General features: G+C 39.5%; 1 protein-coding gene across 1 annotated transcript in view; it reads right to left on the bottom strand.

Moving 5' to 3' along the window:
* Positions 1-13,494, bottom strand: part of LOC134620832 (cyclin-dependent kinase 4 inhibitor C-like) — a 29,943-nt gene extending 16,449 nt beyond the window's left edge. The window contains exons 1-3 of the mRNA XM_063467141.1: positions 13,437-13,494; positions 3,424-3,604; positions 3,171-3,339 (exon numbers count right to left, since the gene is read on the bottom strand). Coding sequence (XP_063323211.1) covers positions 3,171-3,339; positions 3,424-3,604; positions 13,437-13,457 — 371 coding nt within the window. The 5' untranslated portion in view covers positions 13,458-13,494. The remainder of the gene's footprint in view (positions 1-3,170; positions 3,340-3,423; positions 3,605-13,436) is intronic.
* Between the last annotated feature and the right edge of the window lie 607 nt (positions 13,495-14,101).

Raw genomic sequence — 14,101 nt, 5'->3', positions numbered from 1 at the left:
ACAAAAGATCATCGGCTGCCCTCTCCCCTCCCTGATGGACATTTATTCCTCCTGCTGCCTCAGCAGAGCAGCAAGCATCATCAAGGACAGCTCCCACCCTGGTTTCAACATGTTCAGCCTGCTTCCCTCAGGGAAGCGCTACAGGTGCATCAGCACAAAAACCTACAGACTCAAAAACAGTTTCTTCCCTAAAGCCATAACCACCCTGAACTCACACATGCACCGTTAACACAGCCCCCCCCCCCCAATTTTTCCTTCCCATTTCCTCTATGAACCACCACTGTGCAATACCAAATTCTATGTGCAATAACCCAACTGTATATACATAACACTATTTATTACATATTACTTTTTAAAACTGGCTTGTATATTAGTACATTTTATATATATATTTTTTTCCCTCTGTTTATACTGTCCATATGTATATAGTGCTGCAGAACTCAGATCTTGCCACAGATTCTGGATTGGATTTAGATCTGGACTTTGACTGGGCCATTCTAACACATGGATATGTTTTGTTTTAAACCATTCCATTGTTGCCCTGGCTTTATGTTTAGGCTCGTTGTCCTGCTGGAAGGTGAACCTCCGCCCCAGTCTCAAGTCTTTTGCAGACTCTGAGAGGTTTTCTTCCAAGATTGCCCTGTATTTGGCTCCATCCATCTTCCCATCAACTCTGACCAGCTTCCCTGTCCCTGCTGAAGAGAAGCACCCCCAGAGCATGATGCTGCCACCACCATATTTGACAGTGGGGATGGTGTGTTCAGAGTGATGTGCAGTGTTAGTTTTCCGCCACACATAGCGTTTTGCATTTTGGTCTCATCTGACCAGAGCACCTTCTTCCACATGTTTGCTGTGTCCCCCACATGGCTTGTGGCAAACTGCAAACAGGACTTCTTATGGTTTTCTGTTAACAATGGCTTTCTTCTTGCCACTCTTCCATAAAGGCCAACTTTGTGCAGTGCACGACTAATAGTTGTCCTATGGACAGATTCCCCCACCTGAGCTGTAGATCTCTGCAGCTCGTCCAGAGTCACCATGGGCCTCTTGGCTGCATTTCTGATCAGCGCTCTCCTTGTTCGGCCTGTGAGTTCAGGTGGACGGCCTTGTCTTGGTAGGTTTACAGTTGTGCCATACTCCTTCCATTTCTGAATGATGGCTTGAACAGTGCTCCGTGGGATGTTCAAGGCTTGGGAAATCTTTTTGTAGCCAAAGCCTGCTTTAAATTTCTCAATAACTTTATCCCTGACCTGTCTGGTGTCTAAATCCAATCGAGAATCTGTGGCAAGATCTGAAAACTGCTGTTCACAAACGCTGTCCATCTAATCTGACTGAGCTGGAGCTGTTTTGCAAAGAAGAATGGGCAAGGATTTCAGTCTGTAGATGTGCAAAGCTGGTAGAGACATACCCTAAAAGACTGGCAGCTGGAGTTGCAGCAAAAGGTGGTTCTACAAAGTATTGACTCAGGGGGCTGAATAATTACGCACACCCCACTTTTTAGTTATTTATTTGTAAAAAATGTTTGGAATCATGTATGATTTTCGTTCCACTTCTCACGTGTACACCACTTTGTATTGGTCTTTCACGTGGAATTCCAATAAAATTGATTCATGTTTGTGGCAGTAATGTGACAAAATGTGGAAAAGTTCAAGGGGGACGAATACTTTTGCAAGCCACTGTAGTGACAATAAAGGCATTCTATTCTATTTTGTTTTTGCAAACCTATCAATGACATTTTCAGGATCAATATTATTCAAGTATTCCTTTTCAATAGACAATATGATGAGTTACTAGTTTGTAACATATTATTTTTTTTTAATTCTACCAAAGTACACTATTTAGATTCAGAAAAGTTTATATAGCTATTTAGCCTTGTTGTGCAAACAAGCCTGCATAACTTAATAAATATAGAATTTGAAAAATAACAAACCTACAAAGATACACTAGGTACTAGATACATGTTCTGATGAGTTTTGGCAAACAACCATTTGACTAACATGTCTGTCTCACCTGCTCTTGTTCCATCTCTCTCCCTCTTTGTGCTGACAATCAAGCCAAACACCAACATCATCAAATATACAGTTGAAACCAACTTAAATCTGGGACTCTCCACAATGTGACCTTAGAACTGAAGAAGCTTCTTGGATGAGAGGTGAAACGTCTTCAAGCAACTTAAAGAAGTCCAGACGCTTTACTTTCCAAGCTCCTTAGACTACGATGACCTGGATGACTGAGAACCTTCACAGACAAATTTTCTTTTGATTTTCTTTTCTTAGAGTCAACACCAGAGGGTGCTATACAGACACACACATGTATTTAATAGCCACATCAAACTGTCTTAGTGAAAATTTAGGCCTTTTGAATTTGTGACTTCACACCCACGCTAAAAATTGAACAAGAAGACGGTCGTTTAATTTCAAAGTAAATGAAAACAGGAGCACACGCCTTTACCGGAGCCACGGGCGATCGTGGCTCAAGAGTTGGGAGTTCGCCTTGTAATCGGAAGATTGCCCGTTCGAGCCCCAGCTTGGACAGTCTCGGTCGTTGTGTCCTTGTCCAATGTAGCTTGCCATCACCAGTGTGTGGATGACTGGATGTGTAAAGCGCTTTGGGGTTCTTAGGGACTAGTAAAGCGCTATACAGGCCATTCATTATGTTAATGCGCATGAAAGATTTTAAGTTTCATTTTCGGTTAAATGTTTCGAGCTGAGTATCAACCCTTATTAGAGTTCAAAGCCTCGCCGAGGAAACACAAGAAAACAAAGAAACAAACCAGTTCAATCTGTGAACTCGAAAATAATATCTTAATTTTATAGAAAAGGTGAAAGCAGCATTATGTTTCCTTTGCATTCAGAAACCCTGTTTTCTGGCACACAATGGATAGGATAAAACAAGAAAAAACAAACTGTCACGCCTGAAGCCTTAACACTCACAAAGCTATAAAATTTTCAGAGCACAAAGCACTGTACTGACATGTAAAATAATTAGCCTACATCTTTTACATGGCTCTTTATTGCTAAACATCACACACACACACTATACTAAAACTTTTGTTTTGTTCCTTTATTTTGTGTTTTTGACTAAACTGGACTCAGGAAAAATCCCTCCTAGAGACCCACATTATTTTGGGAGCAGAAACTCTTCTCGTGTAAGGTGCAGTTTGGTCCACTCACTGATGGTTTTGGATGAACGTGGCTGTGTCCGTGTGGCCATTGCCGCGCGCGAGCTGCTCGGCGGTGAGTCCGTCATTGTTGCGTACGCCGCGATTCTCGGTGTTTCCAATGAGCAGCCTGACAACCTCCAGGTGACCGTTACTGGCGGCCAGGTGCAGCGGAAGGTTACCTTCATATGGAGTTATAGGTCAATAAAAAACCAGGTGCGAGAAGAAAACAAAACAGAAGTAAATCATATAATTTAATTCCGTACCTCTTTCATCTGCGATGTTAACATCGGCCCCATATTTTAGCAGCGCGCGCACAGAATCCACGAATCCTTCACGAGCGGCATCGTGGGTCACGGTGAGACCGCAGGAGGGATCTGGCACATTTGGATTTGCCCCCGCTTGCAGCAGAGTCTCAATGACCCGGGAGTCCCCCAACTTCACTACCTGCACACACACAGCATGGAGGGAGAGAGAGAATGGATGCGGGAGATAATTTAGGAGAAGAAGAAGCTTTAAGGAGCTGCCCAGGGTGTGCCTGGCGATTGTCATTTTTATATTTAAATATTAAATTCATCCCATGACACCAAATCCCAATTTAATGCATTTAATGCTCAGTAAGTGTATTGCTATTAATTCAGCCCGGCCGCATTGGCCCCGCCTCTCCTCCTGACGTTTCTTGTCGTCAGGGAAAATCTGCGCCTGCCATTGGAGCAGCATCAGCGGACCTGTTTCTATTGGTGGCAGTGAAAGTAAAATAGGACGAGGAGGAGCTTTCTCTCCGAGTGGACAGTTAAGGTACAGACCTCCACTCAATATAATCGTTCATATTAAACCTCGTGTGCCACGCAGACAGTGCATGAGCAAAAAAAACCCCAAAAAACAAAACACGCTTAAAATCAGATCCAAGCAGGGCACGGGCTGATAATCTGGAATATCGGGCATTTTCCCAGTGGGCCGACGCATTTTTCGGCCGATGTACCGGCCCTCCTTCATAGTGACTTATTTTTTTATTTACCGCAGCTAATACCCTCAGCCACCATTTCCTTAACACCACCATTTCGTTGCTCCTCAGCTCCACTGACAATTTCAGACTTTAATCTTGCCTCGTATTTGCTGATTTCTCTTAATTACAGTAACATAAACACGAGTTTATTCTTTACTTCATGGGATACAAAAAAGCTACAACTCTCTCTGAGTCAAGTACAAAATCTGCATTTGAAAAATAAATTGTGAAACTAAGCAAGTAATAAAAGAACATCTTATTACTCCATAAAACACACTCATGCACACATATGTATTTATATTAATCTATAAATTTATTCAAATCTGATAGTAAATCATGAATTTCAGCTTTTTAGACTTTTGGTAAACTGTTTCTTTTTCACTACACTTAAATCTATTTTGGAGAGTCCAAACTTATAACTGCCACATACAGATTTCTGCACTTCAAAAAATATTTACATCGATCTGAGACGATTTGATTTAGTATAATGATGACATTATTGAAGCTGGTGGATATTTGAAGAGTACATGTGAGGAGGCCTCGGCCTCTAACACAAAGCACTAAAACAAGGAAGTAAATCAAGCTGCTAGCAAGCAAAACAGACTGAAATCATCCAAATATGTTTAAGATCACTTCGGAAAAAAAGCCACTTCAAAAGGTTTTTATTACTTACCTGTATTGCAGTCCTATTAAACACATTTTTTATATTTACATCAGCTCCATTTTGCAGTAGAGTTATGATTTCTGATAGATTTCCAGTTGCAGAGGCATTGCAGAGCTGGTCAGAGAGACTCATTTCAGGTGTCCCTTTAAAACGCAATACAAAGCAAGCAAACTTATCACCTAAAATTTTCAGCAGGCTGTGTTGAAGACTGAAAGAATCCAGGATGGTGGACTGGCCAAATACAGAGAAATCTGAAACATGTCCCTCCCACCCTTACATCATCCCTGACTGTGCAGCTCGAGCTGTTACTGAAAAACAAGAATTAGACAAAACGAGTAACTTCAAATTAAAATATTAGAAGTGAATAATATCTCATTTTTGTTTTGAGCTGTATTCAGCTCAGTGATGTCGCTTGTTTCATCCAGTTTCATCATAACGAAACTAATGAATGAGTCCTATCTTCAGTCATATTTTCTTAATTTTGCTTTCCCAGTTCTAAAAAAAAAAAAAAAAAAGCAAATAAACAGACAGACAAAAATAAAACAATGTAAGGGGGTATAAGATAGTTTTAGATCATAAGCATCGTGTTTTATACATAAGGACTGCACCTAATGATATATTTTTAAATTTCAGAATAATTAGTTTAGGGGTAACTTGTCAAAAACAAGATGTGCAATAAATCTCCAGCTCTACCGTGTGTCAAAATAAACACTGAACCCACGGGAAGCCGTATGCCAAATATCCTTGTGCAAGATATCAACTCCGAGTTGTATCGATCAGAATACAAAACACCATGTGTGTGCATGGTAGTTAGAAAGCACTTAAAAAGCATAGAAGATAGTGCTTGTGTGAATGGGTGAATGTGGCGTGTTGTATAGAGCAGCGGTCCCCAACCTTTTTTGCGCCACGGACCGGTTTGTGGCCGACAATATTTTCACGGACCGGCTTTTAAGGTGTCGCGGATAAATACAACAAAATAAAACTAGTACCGGTACCGAAAAAAAGAAGCTTTATTCATACCACACGTGAAAAGACCCAGGAAAACCGAGTTAACGAAAAAAACAAAACAAAATAACGCTAAAAACCGATAAAAAAAAAAAACCCTGAAACCCATACATTTCACACCCGAGTCTCACTCTCGCGGCCCAGTACCAAATGACTCACGGACCGCTACCGGTCCGTGAGTCATTTGGGGGTTGGGGACCGCTGGTATAGAGCGCTTCGAGTACTTAGAGTAGAATCAACACTGGTTACATGTTTAAAGCTTCTATTTGAGCATGTTATGCTTGTCCAGCAGCAACATATATGATGCCTCTCCCACCCTTCCCGAGATACTGATGTATGACCATGTAGGTCATAATTAGAATATTCAAAGAAAATAATATTACAGAGTTTGCCTATTTTTTCCTGCTCCCCTGCTGATTTTCCTGTGTGCAGATATTTTATTGATGTCATGTTTGGGCCTGTTTATGGACAAAGCTCCATGGAGCCTTTTCACAATATCTATATGTCAGGTATACAGTAAGCCACCTGCAGCCTGAAAAAACGCAACCAAAGCCAGAACTGTGACAATGATGTCTGAATAACAAAAAGTAAGCAAAAAACACACAAAATAATAAAATAAATAAATGTAAAAACGTACGTTAAATGCAATTAAACCATAGCACGCCTTCCTCCTGCTGTTCAGTGCGTGGCATCACATTTTCCAAACGACTCGAGCTGAAAATCCCTCCGAAAAACAGCCAAAAAAAGAAAAGAGGGAAAAAACGTGGCCTCCACGCATGATTTCAAGCATGTGACACATTTCCCGCTCGTTTTCAAAAGTATTTCGAGTTGTTATTTCTGTTTTGTCTATTTTTAACCACTTGCAAAATGAAAGAGCGTAGGATGAAGGAGCGAGCGAGACATGACGACATGCTGGGGTTAGAAAAAGCGCAGTCACCTGAGGCGAGGCGCCTTCTCATTTTAAAATCGAGAAGGAACCTTTCTTCTTCTTCTTTTAGGAATTATTCACGGTTGGTGCATTACCGCCACCAACTGGTGTGGAGTGTGCACCGAAATGACAAAAAAAAAAAATTTAAAAAAATCAAATCCTCCCAAACAGATGGGTCTGCCTTAAAAAACAAAATACAGCCTGATAACTTTCACTCATAGAGTTCTTGCAAAATCAATCAATCAAGTCCAGTTTCATTCTGATATCGTCCAGCTTTTTGATCAGTTGTCTTCTTTCAGCATCGTACTTCTGACAATGCAATAAAACGTGTTCTATTGTTTCCTGTTCCTTACTGCAGTCACACTCCCCTGTACAGTGTTTTCCTATTAAAAGTAATGTGCTATTCAAACCAGTGTGTCAGAATCTAAGTCGAGATATAACCATCTCCTGTTTCTTCCTGCACTTCTCATGTCTCCCACTTTCCTTTGGATTTTGTAAAACCACCCTCGCCCTTTCCTCTCTTCCTCCCATTGCTTTTGCCACCTTTCCTTCATTTTGTATCGTATTCTACTCTTGATCTCCGTCCTATTCACACTAATATCCATATCTACCATCGGTTTCCTTGTTCCTTATTTTGCTGTCCTATCTGCCGTTTCATTTCCTTTAATTCCATGATGCGCTGGTACCAATAAGAATGTGACCATAAGCCCCATCATAATAACTCTGAATAATGTTTTGCTGGATCTCTATCAGATTGTCAGGTCTGCATTCTGAGTAACTGTCTTGCAAACTGGCCAGTGATGAGCTTGAGTCCGAGCACATCACAGATCTTAGTGGTCTTGTGTCTTCAATCCACTGGACTGCTAACAATATTGAAACCCTTTCTCCTGTGTATACTGATAAATCGCCATTGATCCATTTCCCTATATTGATATTAAATTAAGGAACAATAAATGCTATCTCCCTTTTGTTGGCTAAAATAAAAAACAAAACAAAAACTTTAACACACAGGGGCCTGTTTCATTATGCCTACTTGTGAACGTCATCAGTGATGTCACTACGCTGTGCGGATAGAAAAGTGCTTGCATTGTCTCCGAAAACGTCGGAGCACTTTTGCAAATATGTGATGTCTTGATAAATGGAGCAGATATTTGAACTGTACACATCTACATTCTCGCATGAAAATATCTTAAAAGTTTATTTTGTGTCCCAGAAAGAGTAATATCAAAACTAAGTAGATGCCACCATTGTTGGAAACAGGAATTTGCTGGGTAACGCTATGTCAAAGGTGTGTGCCTTTTTGACGTCACGCTGTGCGCCGAGATGAATTTCTACAATGGCGGAGATGGACAAAATACTGTTGCTGTTATTGTTACTATCTGCAGTTTTTACATGCTTACATTTACACACGCAGTTACTGTCCCTCCATTTAGAAAGACAGAGGTGTCAGAGTGAACTTCTCCATTCAACACAGATGCTCTCTTTTTTCCCCTCCAACTTTATTTCAAGAGGAACAATAACAACAAATATAATACATGGAGGAGACAACGTACAATTGTACTGCAAAATTATAATACAGCGGAATAGTACGTAAAATTAAATAAATAAGATAGACATAAAGATTAAAAGGGAGAAAACAAAAACAGAAAAGTAAAAAAAAGCGAGAGATACAGTGACATTGAGTAATCAACAAGGACATTAAACATATTACAAATATTGCCAAGGATATTCTGGCCCTAACTGATTCTTTTACCTTACACAGTGGGTGAGTGAACGGACACATTTAAAGGGCCACTCGTTGGACTTGGTCTTTTCATATGGTCTGGATATCTGTATTAAGAGCATTGACAATGTTGGAATCTCTGACCATTTTTTGGTTATGTTCGATGCTGAGTTAAATGTAATAGAACTGACTTCTGCAGGCCCTTGTCGTCCTCTACGTATAATTAATTCTGAGACTGTGGCTAATTTCTCTGCGGCCTTTTTGAACTCTGCCTTTTTTGATCCTGATAGCACGGACACTAAATGCTATACACCCCCTTGGTTCATGATGTTGTTAATTCTTTGTTATCCACATGCTCCTCTATTCTGGACACAGTGGCCCCTGTAAAGATGAAACATCCCAGATCTTCTTCTCAGCCTTGGTTAAATGACTCTATACGAGCCTTATGACGCGTGTGTTGTCAATCTGAGAGGAAGTGGAAGAAAGACAAGCTTCAGGTATCCCTTGACACTCTACGTAGTAGTTGCTCTATATACCAAGACTCTGTTAAGGCAGCTAAAGCGGCTCTCCTGTCGGATATTATTGTGACCAACAGCCACAACCCCCGAATCCTGTTCAAAATCTTTAACTCTGTGATCAATCCTTGTCCTGGAATGTCGGTTTTGGCCTCCCCAGCTCTCTGTGAGCAATTTTTAAATCACTTTACAAGAAAAAATGTATTGTTAAGGGCCTCACTTTTACACCCTTCTGTGGTGAATCCTCTTCCTACTTTAGGATGTCTGTTGACTTTTTATCAGTTTGAGCCAGTTTCTCTCTCCACCCTCAAGAGATTAATTGAACAGCTGAGAAATCTGAATTCTGTACATGACATTCTCCCTTCCCGCATTATTAAGGATGGTTTTGAGGTAATTGGGCCTTATATTCTATCTTTGATGAACCTATCATTACTAGTGGGCTGTGTCCCGACTGCCTTTAAACACGCGATAGTGCAACCTGTTCTAAAAAAGAGCAGCCTTGACAAGAATGATCCTGCAAACTATAGACCGATCTCCAAACTCCCGTTCTTAACTAAAGTATTAGAGAAAAATGTCTTTTTGCAACTAAAGGCCTACTTAAACACAAATAATATTAGTGACAAATTTCAGTCTGGCTTTAAACCACACCACAGTACTGAAACGGCTCTGCTGAGGGTCTTTAACGATCTTCTTTTAATCGCTGACTCAGTTTTCATTTTATTGGATTTGTCTTCAGCTTTCGATATGGTGGACCATAATATTCTTTTAAAGAATCTAGAACATGCTGTAGGCATTAAGGGTTCTGCCCTTAACTGGTTTAAATCCTATTTTTTGTATAGGTCATTTTCTGTGACTATGGGATGTTACTCGTCCACTATGGCCCCTCTTTGTTGTGGTGTGCCCCCGGGGTCTGTGTCTCCTTCGTTGTTTTCTTTGTACATGCTACGTCTGGGCTCTATTTTTGATAAATATAAAATCTCTTACCACGGTTATGCCAACGACATTCAATTTTATTTCCCATTGACTGATGATTTGTCATCACCACTGGACTGCTTGTTACATTGCATGAAAGAGGTCAAAGATTGGCTGTCGGTGAATTCTCTTATTTTGAATGAAAAGAAAACTGAGATTGTGGTGTTTGATAGGGCATCAGGACTGCCAAAATGAATTAATTAAATACACCATTAAATAATTAATTAAATGTGTCAATAATTAATTAAAATTGGAATTACTTAATTAAATACATATTTATGACATTTAATTAATTAATTGTTGACACATTTAATTATTTATTTCATATTTTACACTCTTCGACTAATATTTTTATTGTGAAGATTGATCATGAGGGTAAACTGGAAGCCCACTGCCTCGGAGCCCCGTACACCACGGAGCGAGGTCAGCATATCCAGGATATCGTCAGCGCTCTAGCACACATCCTTCTCACCAGTGAGCTGTCTAACACCTACTGCTTATTTAGGAAATGCCTACTACTTGGTGATAGTCACAGTTTAACGTGGGCGGCAGAAAGCTGCAGAGCACTTTATCAGCGGCTGATATCCAGTCACCGGCAAACCTCCGCCGACTTTTAGCTCTCAGTGGTTAAGTTTTTTACTCATAAAAATTATGTTCCTCCAATTACTTTTTCCACATTATTTAAAATGATTTTAAGTGTTATGTAATTAATTATAGCAGTTACAAAAACAATTTTCTAAGTTAATGATTTAAAATATTAAGTTGCTGATTTTCTTCATTATTATCATCATTTTAGCTTTCTCTTATTTTTTTTTATTGTAATAGCTTTTAAGAAAGAAAATAAAATGTTGAATGAATTCCTAACTGTAGGCATTTTAACACTTTATATTTAAAAAGTGAAAATAACCAAGAAATTTAGATTTATACCATCGCAGCCAAGTTATACTATGTGCCTTTATGTATTTAAGACCAGAAAAACAAATGTGTTCAATTGGTCAAAAAATCCACTTAGAAAACATTTTGTTGCAGTACTACTTCCAAGCAAGTGTTCAGTAAATGTTAACTTTCAATGCCTACCAAACTTTACAAGATCTTGCATCTTTCTTTTATACAATGCAGCAAACACCTTTAAGATCAATGTTACACATGCGGGATTCAAAACAGTTAACAGTTTTTGAAACAGAGTCAGCATCTTTAACACAATGCTGGTTCCAGCAAGGTCAAGGAACAGCTTCTTAAAAACTTCAAAAGTATATTTCAGATCCTTGCATTAGCTCAGATTGAGAGCATATATTATGCCCATGAGTAACACACAGCACCTTGGGAAATTCTGGCCCTCCAGGATTTTTGTTCCCTCCACCACAATGGTTGCAATCTTATGGTCAGATCCAGGGGTGTACCGGTCACTGATGATGGCAATTTTCATCACCAGCCTTTCAAGGTTGGCCTTAAATTCTTCGGTGTCCTTGTAAAGCAAATTTTAAAAAATTAGGTTAGTGGATATAGATTAGACTTTTATACTTACTGAATCTTAATGAATTCAGATGATCAGTGGAAAACACACACACACACACACACACACACACACACACACGATGCTGAATTACAGACCCTTTCCAAAAAATTTGAATATCATGGAAAAGTTTATTTATTTCCATAATTCCATTCAAAACGTTAAACTTTCATAGATTATAGATTCAGGACCCACAACTTAATCAATTTCAAGTAGTTGTTTATTGGTAAATAATTTGGGCTTCCAGGCTGTAGCAAGGGTGTAGATTTGGTTTTGGCCTCGGTGGGGACGGTTGATTCAACCACCGAACCTGCCCTGTTTCTTTTTTTTTTCCTTTTTGTTTTTGCTTCTTGATTAAAAAAAAGGAGAAATATACTTGCCTACATATGCTATTCTACATGCTTTTAAACCATTTAAAATTACAATTCATAATTTTATATGTGAATTATATAATGTTAAATTACTATTAAACAAATGACTAAGTATTTTAGACTTTAGTTTACTTCAGCTATATTCCATATAAATCAGGTATCATACAAAAATAAAAATAGCTTCAAATACAGTCATGACAATAAAAGAATATGACTTTAAGGACTTAACAACATTACTTCAGTTATAGTACACCAACATCTGTTATACTTTGGCACTAAGGGAACACTGAATGACCTGGTGGTTTTTGTCCATGAAACTACTCATCTAAGATTACCACAAAATTATCAATTCCACCTGTGATCTTGTATCACCATTCCTCTCTGAGCTTTGTGTTGGTTCTTCTGTCACCTGACAAATAGGACATACATGACAATAAGAATAAAATGTGTAGCTGCTTCAGTGTTTCTGTCAATTTGTGCAGATCTTGACTCAATAGTAATGTTTGTAGGGTGAGTGCATTTTTAAAACAATTTGTGCAAACTGCACTACAAGGTGGAATATTTGCAAAATCATGACTACCTCATGATATTTTGTCTCAAAAATTAACCCTATAAATATGTCAGTGCCATTAGGATGAAATTATTGTGTCACCAACATTTTAACGTTAGACATATAATTTTAACAGCCTCTGTAAACTAATATCCTGGCTTGCTCGAGGCTGCCGTTTTCTCTGACAGTTTCAATCAAAATTAGAAATGCTGCTCTGAGACTGAGAGAACTAATAGTGCTGCCTGTTGTGCAGTTAGTTTCCAAAACACGTTATTCATGGTCACATACAATTTTAGACTGATGTGGGCCAAAGCCTAGCATAGCCTGTAACGTTATTGTGACGGACACATTTTATGAGTTAACTTGACTTTAAGTGAGTTACAGGTTTCTTTGAAAAATACTTTCTTATATCCAGGTTCTTCCTTTTGCTGCCATCCTCCTCTCCTCCTCGCAGAGCAGGCTTGCCGCTGCTAAAACTAAACAGAGCTCCCTGAAAGGCACAGCCAATCACATTGGCCATATTTGTCACATGCTGTAGGACTCCAGTAGAGAACGTAATTTAACTCTTTCTGCACCGCTGGGTGAATGAGACGTTGACAGATCGTTTTTTTCTTTCTATCGGGTTTGTTTTTCTTTACTCGAAGAGATCAAATTATTGGTGGGGACAATTCAGTAATCGCTGGATATTGGTGGGGACATGTCCTTTCCGTCCATGCCAAATCGACGCCCTTGATACTCCATGTAGGTCATAATCAGAATTTTGAAAGGAAATAATATTACAGATTTTGCCTATTTTTTCCTGCTCCCCTGCTGATTTTCCCGTGTGCAGATATTTTATTGATGTCATGTTTGGGCCTGTTTATGGAAAAAGCTCCATGGAGCCTTTTCACAATATCTATATGTCAGGTATACAGTAAGCCACCTGCAGCCTGAAAAAACGCAACCAAAGCCAGAACTGTGACAATGATGTCTGAATAACAAAAAGTAAGCAAAAAACACAAAATAATTAAATAGATAAATATAAAAACTTACGTTAAATGAGATTAAAACCATAGCACGCCTTCCTCCTGCTGTTCAGTGCGTGGCATCACATTTTCCAAACGACTCGAGCTGAAAATCCCTCCGAAAAACAGCCAAAAAAAGAAAAGAAAAGAAAGAAAAAATAAAATGTCGCCTCCACGCATGATTTCAAGCATGTGATGCATTTACTGGCAGTTCCCGCTCGTTTTCAAAAGTAATACGAGTTTGTATTTCCGTTTTTTAACCGGTTACAGGATGAAAGAGGGAGCGAGACACGGGGATGACTTTCGTTAGAAATATCGCGCAGTCATCGTGAGGCGAGCCTCCTCTCCGTTTAAAAAAGCCTCTCGGATGAATCCAGAGCTCGTGAACATCAACGACAGAGGTTCTTTCCAAAGAGGATGAGACGGTTCCTCATTGGCTCATAGGCGGGACGGTTAACGGAACTTCATAACACGGTAATAATGGTGGTGCCTTCATTCATTGTCCCTGTGAATGTTTTGAAACGTCAACGCGCTCGCGCAGACGATGCGCGCCTTTTATTATGACATTACAGATGCGGAGCAAGAGCTCTATTTCTTTTTTGTAACGTCACGGCCTTCGTGCTTTTAGTTTCTTTTTCTTTGCCGCCCTCTCGTGTAACAAGATGTGCATCTACGCTCCGGTCACCTCATTTG

This window comes from Pelmatolapia mariae, linkage group LG23 (assembly GCF_036321145.2).
Source record: "Pelmatolapia mariae isolate MD_Pm_ZW linkage group LG23, Pm_UMD_F_2, whole genome shotgun sequence".
Classification (NCBI taxonomy): Eukaryota; Metazoa; Chordata; class Actinopteri; order Cichliformes; family Cichlidae; genus Pelmatolapia; species Pelmatolapia mariae.
The sequence above is the reverse complement of the archived record's forward strand: the minus strand, read 5'-3'. Positions and strand labels throughout refer to the sequence as shown.